Source organism: Myxocyprinus asiaticus, chromosome 12 (genome assembly GCF_019703515.2).
Source record: "Myxocyprinus asiaticus isolate MX2 ecotype Aquarium Trade chromosome 12, UBuf_Myxa_2, whole genome shotgun sequence".
NCBI lineage: Eukaryota > Metazoa > Chordata > Actinopteri > Cypriniformes > Catostomidae > Myxocyprinus > Myxocyprinus asiaticus.
Genome location: NC_059355.1, coordinates 42984573 through 42998690, shown reverse-complemented (window position 1 = coordinate 42998690; position 14118 = coordinate 42984573). Strand labels below are relative to the sequence as shown.

The 14118-nt window shown below is 34.7% G+C and overlaps 1 protein-coding gene across 8 annotated transcripts; it reads left to right on the top strand.

The window, feature by feature from the left end:
* The first annotated feature begins 1213 nt into the window (after window positions 1-1213).
* Window positions 1214-13626, top strand: im:7151449 (complement decay-accelerating factor). Of its 8 annotated transcripts, none has more exons than XM_051712465.1 (13): window positions 1215-1530; window positions 2006-2191; window positions 2705-2804; window positions 2892-2962; window positions 4045-4224; window positions 6563-6640; window positions 7127-7204; window positions 8852-8917; window positions 9050-9085; window positions 9706-9741; window positions 9944-10001; window positions 10679-10750; window positions 13110-13625. In XM_051712465.1, exons 1-12 carry the CDS (start codon window positions 1467-1469, stop codon window positions 10722-10724), a joined length of 999 nt encoding a protein of 332 aa, XP_051568425.1. In that variant the 5' UTR covers window positions 1215-1466; the 3' UTR covers window positions 10725-10750; window positions 13110-13625. The 8 variants fall into 8 exon arrangements, with proteins under 8 accessions (XP_051568422.1, XP_051568423.1, XP_051568425.1 ...); XM_051712464.1 differs by lacking the exon at window positions 10679-10750 and adding an exon at window positions 12813-12883 and having other exon boundaries at window positions 13110-13624; XM_051712467.1 differs by lacking the exons at window positions 9944-10001; window positions 10679-10750 and adding an exon at window positions 12813-12883.
* The last annotated feature ends 492 nt before the right edge of the window (window positions 13627-14118 follow it).

Below are 14118 nucleotides of genomic sequence, written 5' to 3'. Positions count from 1 at the left end.
AACACTTTAGCTAACATGGTAGGAACATTTTTTATTTGATAAATATTCACAGTGTTTGGAAATGTTGATTGGTAATGGTTCCTATGTGCAACAATGTTAGTTCAATGTTGTTTGAATGTTCTGATTTTAAAGTCCCCAAAATGGCCCATATTTACTATGTTCATAATTAACATTTTTGTACCATATTCAAAACGATATATATTCAACAAAATGACTCACTGGAACACTACAAATCAACGATTCTTAAATTCTGTGTACATTGTTACAAAGTTGAGAGAATGTTTCAGGAACATTGTGGTATAACTTTTAAACAATGTTCTACTCGCATTAAAGCAATATTCCGGATTCAATACAAGTGAAGCTCAATCGACAGCTTTTGTAGCATAATGTTGATTTCCACAAAAATGAATTTCAACTTTTCTTTAAATATAAAAAATAAGAAGAAGCAAAAATCAAGGTTATAGTGAGGCTCTTACAATAGAAGTGAATGGGGCCAATTTTTAGAGGGTTTAAAAGCAGAAATGTGAAGCTTATAATTCTATAAAAGCACTTACATGAATTCTTCTGTTAAAACTGGTATAGTATTTGAGCTGAGAAGTTGTTTAAGTGGTCATTTACAGTTGTTTTAAGGTTTTGGGGTTTGTTAACTACATCATCATGGCAACGAAGATGTAAAATTGGCTATTACTTTGCACAGAAAAGGTTAGAAAGTGATTTTATCACACTAAAATCATGTTAACACACATATTGTTTACGTCTTGTGCCTATACTTTTGTTACAGTGAGTATTTTAAAGTGTATGGGTTGGCCCCCATTCACCTCCATAGTAAGTGCCTCACTGTAACCCAGATTTTTGTATATAATAGGAAAGGAGGGGCAGGTCAACATTAACTTTTTTGGTGATCAACAGTATGCCACAAAGGCTGTCGATTGAACGTAACTTGTATTGAACCTGGAATACGCCTTTAAGAAAACAGGAAATTTTAGTGTTTCCACAAAGTGGAATATTTGGAAAACTTTATGAAACGTATATGGCTTACATAAATACACGCGCTCTCTTTAGATATAAATAAATAAATAAATAAATAATAATAATAATAATAATAAAAAGGTTTTCTAAACAATATTTTAAGCGTCATCTCAGGGGAGGAGATTTCGCTGGAAGGGGAGGTAACGCACTCAACTGGCACGAAAACGTCAGAGGTCCTTAACAGGCGTGTTTATATGTGTGTGTGTTGGTATGACTGAATCCGTTCCCTTTAAAGTGTTCGATTCGCCGTTTGTACTGTATGTGTAACTTTTCAATTCAGCTGCAGCGGGAACGTGTCCATTGAACTTAATATATAGAATCTTTCGTTTCTTCGGGAGTAGGTTTATTTGATCGTATCGTGACTGTTCTGCCAGTTGTTGAGGTACATATTCAAGAGAAGTGTTTATAGGGGAAAAATAAAATCTGTTTCAGTGACGATGACAAGTGTGAAGACTTGGCAACTACTTTTGTTGCCGTTTGCGCTCGTCTCCGTAGGGAAAGGTAAGTTGTTTTTCTTACCGGTGTCTTATTTATTGGTTTTTAAACCAAGTGAGTCATTCAGCTAAATAAACCTAGAGGATACACGTTGAATGACTATCACTATAACTGCCTGAGCAGATTTGTAAACAGATGTTTCTTAGATGCTCCACCAATCTGAATCATCATGCAAATGGATAGTTGATAAATAACATTAACCTGCACCCAAAAGTTTGAGTCTTTTAGAACTTTAGATATCTGCATTTTACATCAAGGTTCTATTAGTTAAAGAATTGAAAATGCAATGAAATGTTTCAAGAAAATGTGGTTTAAAATAGTTCTCGATGGAGTGTAGCATGCCACACTGCCAGACAGCTGTCACTTCTTGACATGTCAGGTCAACTGTTCAAACTTCACCTGTTACTGAACTTCTTATGCATTAATATCCCTGCTAATAGATTAGTTAATTATCTTCATTGTGTCTCTGTGGTTGATTTAGCGGATTGCCCACTGCCTGTTCTGGGTGGCAAATATGTCTTGACCTCGGAATCCACACAGAAGAATAATTTCCCAGAGAATTCAGAAGCTTCCCTGGAGTGTCCCAATGGACACCTGAAAGATTCTGGGTCAAATGTAATCACCTGCAGGGGTGGCAAGTGGAGTGACGTGGAACTAATATGCAAAAGTAATTGTTTTATGACTTATTAATCAGACCCTCTTTGTGCAATGCTGATAATGTTGCTTATTATCATTTATTTGGACATGTCATTTGAAACCCGTACGTTTTGTGTGTGCACAAACTGAGATATTTTGCAGAATATATGAGCCGCTCTTTTCCATGCAGCGAAAGCAATCTCTAACCACTATTAGTAAAAAGGGAAAAAAGCACTCGAAAAGTAGTCCATGTTACTCGCACACTATTTTCCAGGTCATTTAAAGCCAAACGATAGCTTTGTGTGATAAATAGACTGCAATTTGAGTTGTTATTTACTGAAAACCTTTCCCTCTGCTGTAGCTCTCAAATCTCATTCATGTGCATATTCAAATCTCATGGGTCACAAACACGAGAGAACCATTGACATCAAACGTGAAGAAACATAGATTGTAAAGAAAATCATTTGGGCTTGGAACTACATGAGGGCTATTGCTTAAAATTATATGGAAGACTATTAAACAGCTGTGTTTGGACTCATTTTAGAGCGAGATTGTGGTACACCTAAACCTTCACCACATATGACCTACAGCATCTCAGATGGAACATTGTTTGGTGCATATGCAAGACCCATATGTGAAAGAGGGTAAGAACTTAAGTGGCTTCTGCTGTCCATATAGTACATGTAATGTGGCAAACAATTAGGGTTGACTTTTTTCCCTCTTTTATTCAGGTATTTTCTTGAAGGGTCAAGTCACAGGCAATGTCTTGTCACTGGTTGGGGTGGAAAACATAAATGTATACGTGAGTCCTCATCTTTGGCTCCATACCCTCAACTCTTACAAATTACAAGAGTAACAGCAAAAGCTAGCATCATCAGAGCTCGGTTCTGAAACCTAGTGAGCTGCCTATGAAATCAGCATTTTAAGGCAACTTAAAGGGTTAGTTCACCCAAAAATGAAAATTCTCTTATTTACTCACTCATGCCATCCCAGATGTGTATGTCTTTCTTTCTTCAGCAGAACACAAAAAAAGATTTTTAGAAGAATATATCAGCTCTATATTAATCTGATTCTCACCTACACCTATCATATCGCTTCAGAAGACATGGATTTATTCACTGGAGTCTTATGAATTACTTTTATACTGCCTTTTGGGCCTTCAAAGTTCTGGTCATCATTCACTTGCATTGTGAGGACCAACAGAGCTGAAATACTCTTTTAAAAATCTTCGTATGTGTTTTGCTGAAGAAAGGAAGTCATGCACATCTAGGATGGCATGAGGGTAAATTATGAGAATTTAAATTTTTGGGTGAACTAACCCTAATTATGTATATAAAAAATAGAATAATTATTATTAATTTTTAATTTCATTAATTTTAAATATCATTATTCTAATAATTTTATACATTTCCATTCATTTAAATGAAGTAAAATAAATAAAAAAAACGCAGTCATGCCAGGGTAATTACATTTTTTTTATATACATTTACATAAAAAATGTAAAATCTTTTTTTTATACTGTATGTACTGTTATATATATATATAAAACTCTATATATTGTATAATCTATAATATGTTATCTTAAATCTTATATACTGTATATGAGATTTATGCCTCTAAATAATAAGGTGGAAACAGACTGTGAACAGGGTCCCTTTTCTGATCATTAGCTTATCAGCTTATCTGAAATATTTAGTCAAGTCTCCCACTGTTTATGGGCTGCATGGAGTTAGTGTTCCAGATAATTCACTTATGAGGATACATCTCTGTTGGGATGATGCTTAGATGGCAGCTGTCTATGTAGACACATCTCAGATTTTCAGCAACTTCATAAGCAGTCAGACATGTTCTAACTGCCTCTGTCACTTTTTATATCTTTTGTAGGGATAACGTGTGAGCCACCTGTCAAAATTGAACATGGCAAGATAATGACATACAAGGAATCTCCTGAGCTTGATGATGTCATTGAATATTCCTGCAATGCTAACTACATCCTCATTGGAAACAAATCCTTGACATGTGGAGAAGATGGGGAGTATGATTCACCACCACCAACATGCGAAGGTCAGAGGTCATGTTTTGTCTAGGGCTGTTTAATTAATAATATGACATGCAGATTAATTAATTGAATTAATCGCATACATAATTATTTGGTGAGAAAGGCCCCCAAATAAAGATAATTAATATAAATAATGCCTAATAATTCAAATATTTCTAAATATAATATGTAGGACCTACAGTATAATAAATATATAATATGGATTGAAATTCAGTATTATATATTTATATATTCTTGATTTTTTTATATAATTAATTGCACTTAATTAACATGTTAAATCGGTAGCCCTAGTTTTCTCATATTTATAATTCATTCTTTGGAAGTTTGTTCTCTAATCTCCAAGCTTAAAAGCTACATTTACCCTATTGAGTTGAGGTTTTGCCTTATCAGCCACAACCACAACAAGCTAGGGGATACATTGCCAGTCCTTTGGTTTCCATTATTGTTACATAAAGCTGGGTAAATGTCTTTGGTACAAAATCCACTTGTGCAAATTACATATGGTTAGAAACTGTGCTGATATTCGGTACAACAGCACTCCTACTTGTGTAATAGCTTGCTTAAATATGCCAGCTGCTTGGAGTTGAGTGTTCCAAGTCATTCACTTGATTTGCCTTAGATGCCAGCTGTCTATGCAGGCAGCAAGGCAGCTCACCAGGTTTGGAACATACCTCAGATTTTCAGCAACTTCATAAGCAGTCAGAAATGCTCTAACAGCCTCTGTCACTTTTTATATCTTTGGTAGTGATAACGTGTAAGCCACCTGTTGAAACTGAACATGGCAAGATAGTGACTATAATGGGTAAGGGATGGGCAAGGAGGAGGGGGGAACCGGCAGAACAGTCAGCGTAACTTTAATGACAGAAATTCAGCTTAAAACAACATAAAACAAAGACGCACACACATACAGTGGCCTCGTGTGTCTCTCTCAAACTGCCGTCTCTGGCTCCCCTTTATCTCGCTCTCCCGCTGATCAGTTGACTCAGCGCTGGCCATGCACCCTCATGGCCCGGCCACGCCCTCCTCCTCGTCACAGTGACATACATGGGAGCTCCTGAGATTGATGATGTCATTGAATATTCTTGCAATGCTAACTACATCCTCACTGGAAACAGATTCTTGAAATGTGTAGAAGTATGATTCACCACCAATATGCCAAGGTCAGAGGCCATGTTTTCTCAGATTTATAATTTGTTATTTGGAAGTTTCTGCTTCAATCTCCAAGCTTGAAAGCAGTCTTTTCTATATTAATCTGAGCTTTTGCCCTTATTAGCCACAACCGCAACAAGCTACAGGAAATATTGTCGGCAGCTTGGTTTCCATTATTGTTACATGAACTTACCAGCGCTGGGTTAATTTCTTTGGTCCAAAATCCACCTGTGCAAATTACTTATCGCTAGAAACTTGTCACGTCTGGTCTAGCTGAATCAGAGCCATGCTGATATTCGGTATAACAGTACTCTTGTTAGTGTAATATTGCTTAAATATCCCAGCTGAGTATCATAAAACATAGTACTTTAAAATTCCAAAAGCTGGTCCTTAAACAGCTTGATCATGTATTGGTACACAGGTATTTCCGCATTATGATGCCATTACATGGAAGAACTGGCAGAACATCTCTAGCAGCCTGCTGAACAAAAGACTTGTGACTCTTCAGACTATGAGCCTATTCTGGCTTTAGTTGTACAGCACAATTGCATTGCCCTTTCAGTCCAGTATGTTTTTTTTTTTGTTTTGTTTTTTTCAGACTCACAGGTCTTGTTTCTGTAATGTTTTGTCACCTTATTGACCTATGAATTTGCGTTTGCCTGTGCATTCTTCATTACTTTTCTATGTATAATCCACTATCTTCACCTGAAAACCCTTTTCTTCTTGTTGAGCAGGTCCCGCAGGTTTTTTGTGATCAAGGCCTTTTTGTTGGAAGTGCACTCTCTTTGTTGTACATGTTGATGTATTCTGTATTTTCCCCATTCAGTTTCACCATAGAGATAAAACCCATGAATATATATATATATACTTTATTGAACATTAAAAAAAACAAGTTACAACACTGAATACTTAAATTCTTTTATGAGGGAATGAACTACTCATATTTACAAACAATATTTAATAAACATGAAAGAGTGGTGGTAGAACTTTGTGAATGATGGGCTCTCCAGTTTGTGGAAATCTGTGAATCTTTCTGCAGATTCCATGTTAACCTGGAGATAAGCTACAAAATGTTGATTGAATTTAATGGCTGTGCAGTACTCTATAAAGTGTGTTTCCATCAACTTCATTGTCTAGATGTAGAACATTGTATTGGAGACTGGAAAAGTAGAGAATGTTTTTGTCTTTCAACAGAAATCCAAACACATACAACAGCAAGCATCACCACAAATATAGCTACAAGCATAGGCACAACCGCCTTACATTTAGATGGTAAGTAGCCCAGCCCAGTGTTTTCCCTATTTATTTTCACAATAGAGATTTAAAAAGTTTCTTCAATAAAGATTTAAATATATATATATATATATATATATATATATATACATTATTAAATATATATATATATATATATATATATATATATATATATATATATATATATACATTATTGAACAATAAAAAAAAAAACGTTACAACACTGAATACTTAAATTCTTTTATGAGGGAATGAACTACTCATATTTACAAACAATATTTAATAAACATGCAAGAGTGGTGGTAGAACTTTGTGAATGATGGGCACTCCAGTTTGTGGAAATCTGTGAATCTTTCTGCAGATTCCATGTTAACCTGGAGATCTTGAATTTAATGGCTGTGCAATACTCTATAAAGTGTGTTTCCATCAATTTCATTGTCTAGATGTAGAACATTGTATTGGAGACTGCAAAAGTAGAGAATTACATACTTTTTCTTTCAACAGAAATCCAAACACAGACAACAGCAAGCATCACTACAAATATAGCTACAAGCATAGCCACAATCGCCTTAAGTGTATATGGTAAGTAGTCCAGCCCAGTGTTTTCCCCATTTATTTTCACAATAGAGATTTAAAAAATTTCTTCAATAAAGATAAAATGCCATTAACCAAATCAACCAGGTCAATCACAACATTTAAATCTTCGAGCAAAAAAAATGATTAAAAATGTAAAAAAAAAAAAAAAACATAATGGTGCACTGTATACATAAATTCACTTCAGTCATGACAACTCTCAGAAAGGTTTAACAGATTGGCTAACAGATAATAAGTCAAAGAACCTACCAGCTTGCATCACATAGAGTTGCATGGCTGAATGCCCATTGTACATAGGGGCCACGGTTTGTTCCTGGCATGCAGCAGATGCCCTAACCCCGCTCCTACCCTAATCCTAACCATATGGAGCCTGTAAGGCAGAGTAGCCTGCCAGGAACAACGTATGGCACCTTTCTCCCATCGCGAGGCCGAACTTTGGTCATTTATGAGGGAATCAACAACTCCTCCCAGTTGAATCAAAAACAGTACAAAATAAAACTATTGACTTTTGACAAAAATATTGATGATAGACTTTGATTCTAAATATGAAAACAGTATATTTGATGTCAGTATATTTTGCAATGCTTGAGAGTGGACAGTTGCTGCTGAGCTCTTTTGCTATGATTGTCAGTCCCACAACTTCTTAATAAATAATTGCTCATGATCCACAAAGTTGATTGTAGGCCTGTCTTGAAAGGCTTGAACATTATTGTTAAAAATCAATTTCTTTATGGAGAAATTCCTGCTATTGCACTCTATTGTACATAATGCATTTAAAATAAGTGAGACTATTAATAGTAACATACCATAATCTATAAAATAATAACCTCTTTCTTCTCTAGAAAAATGTCTCTTGCCAGAGAAATGTTGGATACAGTTCCAAAGCAGATAACATTCTTACCCAGTCTTGGAGTATTGAAACATTTGGCACAAAATGTTTATACTTCTTGGGCCTGCTTAACATTACTAGAATGCCATGCATATTGAAATGTATCTTGAAGTCTTGATATGGTTTCAGTAACACATGCACAGTATATTGGTATTGTATTTACAGCTATAATGTTAGATTACACAGTTATTTCCCTCTGTTTAGCAGCTTTACATGTTTTGATTGATTTTTGATTTTATTATTGTTATTTTTTATTCTCAGCTGTTGAATGTGAAGATCCAGAAGTTAAATTTAGTTACAAAATTAAAGGAAGCCCTCCATACATTTTTTTCAAGTGAAACCACATTTGAATGCAAGCCAGGTTACAGCATGAAAGGTTTACCTACTGCTGTATGTGTAGAGAGTGGCTGGTCTGCCCTTCCTATTTGTGTTGAAAGTAAGCACTGTTTTTGGGAGAATACCTGTGGAATTCTGTGGAACAGATTTAGACTTGTTGAAATGTGTTTAAACAGAGCTGAGAGGACAACACTTTTATTGGTACCTGAAAGCATAATCAAATTTACCAGACTATTTAGTAAACAAAAGTGGGAGGGGCTGAGGATGTACTGTAAATAGAAATCAGTGGCTTTGCAGAAGTTCATATAAGTTGTGTTCCATTATCTGAACTGACTAGATGTTTAGATGTAGAACATTGTATTGGAGACTACAAACATATAAGGTGATGTACTGAAATCTTCTTTTAACAGACATCAAAATACAGACAACAGAAAAAATTACCACAAACACAGATACGACTAACAGCAGTGTATATGGTAAGAAAGCCAAACTACAAAATACAGAATCTTTCTCCATTCTGATGCATGCATGCAACTTTATTTTATATACAAGTCATCTCATACTAATCATCTGTCATGGTTATTTGATGCCACTTCCTTTTATTGCAGAAAGGAATGAGGAACTGCCTGCTACATATTCACAAAGTGAGTTATTGTTTATGTCAAATGATAGATCTACTATGCTGAATTAAATGTCTGACTGTGTTTATCCACAGGAAAAGTAATGTGATCCTATAGTTGTTTTCCATACAACATGACACCATTTAATTGTCCCAGTCGGTTAAATGAGTAATGAGTTGTTATTTTTGTTTTTTAACTTATAAGAGCAGTGCTGTCACCACTGTAATAGTGTTCCCTCACAAAACTGTCGAGTGTTTATGTGCATGTTTATACACTACCATTCAAAAGTTTGGACACACCAACTGATTCTTTATTATTACTATTTTCCATATTTTAGAATAATAGGAAAGTCATCAAAACTGAAATAGCACAGAGATAATTATATAATATAACACAGAAATATGTATGAAATAAGTGGAAATATGTATCTAATTTGTACATGACTGTGAACTATGAAAGTAACTTTTTCAAATTAGCCACCCTTCGCCTATATTACTGTTCTAAACTCATTTCAAGTGTTTAAGCATAAACCTATATCAGAAGGTCATTAAAATCATGAGAAACATGTATTTATTTAAGTGTCTTCAAACCTGTGACTGGTAGGGTATATCACACTGTTTTTAATAACAATGTTGATCTTTTAGGTAGTGTGATTATCATTGGCAGTTGTTTTGGTGCAAGTAAGTATACAAATGATTTAGAGTGGACTACTTTATGATGAATCTTGCCACATAGACCATGTTGATGCAAAATTTAAGCCATATTTAAGACTTTTCATTGACTTTTCTTCTAAGAATATTATATTATTGCATTCCAAACCATGTAATATTTTAACCACTTATTTTTAACTATTGTTTAACAATATCTCCTTACTCTCCACAGTTTGTTTAGTTTGTTTAGTTGGTTCATTCTGGGTGTGTCTTTTTTCTAAACAGAAAGGGTGAGAATATTTCTCAATCTGTCAACTGGCTTTAAAATCATGTTGGCATAATTAAGCATGGCAAACTCTCACACCACTTGAATTGCTGCTTTAGAAATGCTCTAGCTGCCACTTGCATGAATCAGTCTTGCATGAACTCTATCTTTTCATATGGCATTCTTTTATGATGAGAACTTGGTGTGTTTGATAAAAATGCTTCACTCTGATTAACTTTTTTCAAACTTGAAATTGGTAAATAAGGGGTATTTTATAAAAAATAAAATAAAACGTAGTTTGTCATTCACACTGGTTATACCGTGGCACCGCAATCTGGGTCAAAAGCAGTGCTAACCCCTGTTTAATTACAAGTGTGAAATATTGCTTTATCCAGGGTTAAAAGTGGCCTTTTAACCACTGGACTACAATATAACAACATTTTTGCAAACTGAGTTTTACGTGCTGCATTATACACTAGAGGTGCTACAACAACTGTGCGTTTTATTCCCTTTCACATAAATCATGACTACAATGGCTGATTATGTCTTTTTATAAAGACTTACTTTTTGTACTATTACTCTCAAACTGCTATGCTTTGATTTTGAAACACTTTTACTCCAATGCATCTTTGAAAAACTACACATTTTAATACTTGTATTACAGACCCAATTACATTAACACACTTATTTCAATGTGAATAGCTCACCTAATAGTGTTGGAGTTTGGACTCGGCAGACCGAGGTTTGAGACCAGCCAAGCACGCAAGCAGAAACGTGAGACGAAACTGTCAAAGAAGTGACTTGAAATAAAGTGGTTGCTTCAGTAAATGTTCTTTTCATGTCATTTGCTTTTAGGACACTATCGATTAGGTTTAGTTTAAAGTTTTAGGTTAGGGAGTAGGGTAGCTCCGATACCAAAATTTTGGCTTCGGTACAATACCAGCACTACTACCTCACAACAAATTTTAAAAAAAACCTCAGATTTTTTATGAAAAAACAGAAAAAAACTGCATAAAGTCTTATATATAAAAATTATGCCTTTTCTGTTTACATTTTTCTAGATTCCATGTTAAATGTTTTAATTAAACATAATTTGATTCTAACATTTAGTCAAATACATACTGTACAGCTTTGATCAAATGGAAATATAATCATTTATAAACAAAAAAAGATGCACACCAGAGCTTCACAGTATTAATGAAAACATTAAATGAAAACAATCTGATTACCTGAGGCAAAAGGCTGCTATGACCGACTCACAACTTGGTTATTCAATACTGTTCAATATTCAATATTGGTATTCAGCGTTTGTGATATTGCGTACAGATAATAATACTAATAATATAACCATTTAATATTATTTTATTTTTATTGTGAGTATTATTGCTACTACTATGAATATTACACTTTTATACATTAGTAATATTTTCTGTCGTAATGTCTTAAATTTCACGCATCCAGTTAAATGAAGCTCTCATTTCAGCGGGACTTTTATTTTGAAAGACCTTTGAAGTTCTTCCTGTTTTTGAAGGGTTCGTTATATCAAACTTCCTCTGACTTGCGAACTGAAATCTCCGGTAAAAAGGTCATTTGAGAATTCACAGCCAATTATACACTAAACACACTGATCTGCAGGTGGATACTATTGGACACACTGCATGAAAATCAAGCAGTAGTAGTGTGTGTTATGTGTGTGTGTACACACGTCTGTGTGTGTGAAGGTGATGGCAGAGCGGAGCCTCATTCACTCTGTGGTGCGCAGCGCATGTGACTGTATATTATTTCATTAAATGACATCCTTCTGCTGTTTAATGATCACACATTGCCATATCAAGACTTTTTTTTAAATTATTATTATCAAATAGTCTTTGATTTCATCTCAAAACACACATTACATTACGCTAATGGCAGCATAATTTAATATGGTACCAAAATTAACAACAAGATGATATCGTACCATTTTATATTTTTTGGTATCACGGTATTCCGTTAGTACTGGCATAGCATGCAACCCTATTAGGGAGGTATGTTTTACTCATTAAAGATGCCATTTAATATTCACCGATTACAACACCATTTCACTCGCTTTTGGCACCCTCCGGTGGATATTACACTAGGAAACTGCAGCAAAGCATGTAATGAAGCACACAATTTCATTTTGCAAAAATGTTGCCATGGCAACATAATGTTCATTAGATCAGGCAGATTTTTTCATACAATGAAAGTCAGTGTTAACTGAGGCATCTCCTTGTGTTCCATGTATGAAAGTCATGGATTTTAAACAAATGAGGGTGTGTAAATGGCAGAATTTGAAAGTGGAATTTTCAGTTGCACTTCATTTTACAGTGTCCATGTTTATAGTGGCCTTAACAGTATGTTACTGTAATGAATTACTATAGAAATAATAATAACTTTGTGTGATTACAAACAGCTCCACAAATTATTAAGTAAACTTACTCTTTTGTACATATAGTACATAGCAACATAAACACTGTAAAATAAAGTGTTGCAGGTTACAAATTAATGGGAAACAACCTCAAGGAAGATCAGAGGATCTAGGTAGCTGAATTATTTCTGGTGTGACCTGTAAAAATGTAGTCATCTGGGCACATAATGAGCATAAGCCTTTAAATGAAAGGGTGTGAATGGGTTGCCTGATGTTGCTAACAAAATGATGAAAACAGCTGTATGCAGAGCTGATTTTTTTCCGAATGCTAATTACACCCAAACGGCATGCAGCAGGGTTGACTAATAGAATATTAACAATATATATAAGTTCGATCAATAAATAATGTATTATAATGTCTTTATCTCCTCGTTTGAAAATGCTACATAGTTCATACAATACTGGCGAAGAACAGAGGACAAAAGAGGAGTTATGTCTATATAAAAGTCTCTAAACTCAAGGTACCTACCAGTGTCAAAAACTTCACAAGTCTCTTTAACATTTTCTTTGTTGGTCAAAATCATCAAATAACTTCATCTCAAACTAATATACTGTATTCATTAGTTGTTAGTTCTGGCATTAGTTGCAACTGGTCCATTGTCTATTCTTAGTTTGATCTTAGATTGTATTATAGCAGTTACATGTTTTATTTTCCTAAATATATTTTCTCTGGATTTTCAACTACAGGACACGTAATCGGACAGCTCCTATGTGCTAGGATATGTCTGTTCCTGCAAGTGGACACAAGTTGCACAGTATTAACTCCTTAAAGCTGCCATGTTTATACTTTTTGGGTGAACTATACCTTTAATGTCATCTACTTACCCTCACATGGTTCCAAACCCGAATTACTTGACTTTCTTCTGTGGAATACAAAAAGATACATTTTGAAGAAAGTTTACACTGCTGTTTTCCATACAACGAAAGTAAATGGTGACTTAGGCTGTCATTCTGTCTAAAATCTTTTGTGTTCTACAGAAAGAAAGAAAAAAAGCCATTGAGCTTTAGAACAACTTGAGGGTAAATGATGACAGAATGCACATTTTTGAGTGAACTATCCCTTTAATAATGCACTTTCTAAACTAGATGTTTTATTTATTTATAATTGCTATGAAATGTTGTACTTTTATAAAAATAGAAATAAAATACACTCCAGACATTGCTTAAATGAGATCATATTTTTATAAAGTATGTTTGATTAAAGCCTTTTAAAATGCTTGGGTGTGTTCATTTTCCACCATCACTAAATGTGACCACTGAATTCCCCCTTGTTACCAGGCATCCTCCTAAATGAATCTCTGGCACACATCATGTGTTTCCACCTCTTAGTTAGACAGTGTAAAGTGAGATTTTTACAGTGTACCACAGCACTTTCTTTGAAAGGATCAGATATACTGTGACAACACAGTGACTGAAGGAAACTTGATAGTGGGCAAACATATTTAATGAGATTGCAACCTGTAACAATTGTTGCACTCTGTGTATACCCTTTTAAAAGTATTGTTATCCCTTATGCGTCTGCAGTAGACTGCACAGCAATGCGGTTACCGGGACAATTTCAGAGAAAGTTACTACCATCCAAGTCAAGCAGTCAATTACATCAACTGAAGAATAACTTGGACACTGTGCTCACGAAAGCAAAGAGAGTACTTAAATTTGGTTCACAAAATGTTGCTATAGGTGATTGCTATGGTCT

Coding starts and splice junctions, on each gene's coding strand:
- im:7151449 (XM_051712462.1), top strand. CDS start 1,467: ATGACAAGTGTGAAGACTTGGCAACTACTTTTGTTGCCGTTTGCGCTC. Junction 2,192..2,704: donor CGTGGAACTAATATGCAAAA/GTAATTGTTTTA, acceptor GACTCATTTTAG/AGCGAGATTGTGGTACACCT. Junction 9,742..12,812: donor TGGCAGTTGTTTTGGTGCAA/GTAAGTATACAA, acceptor AATGCTACATAG/TTCATACAATACTGGCGAAG.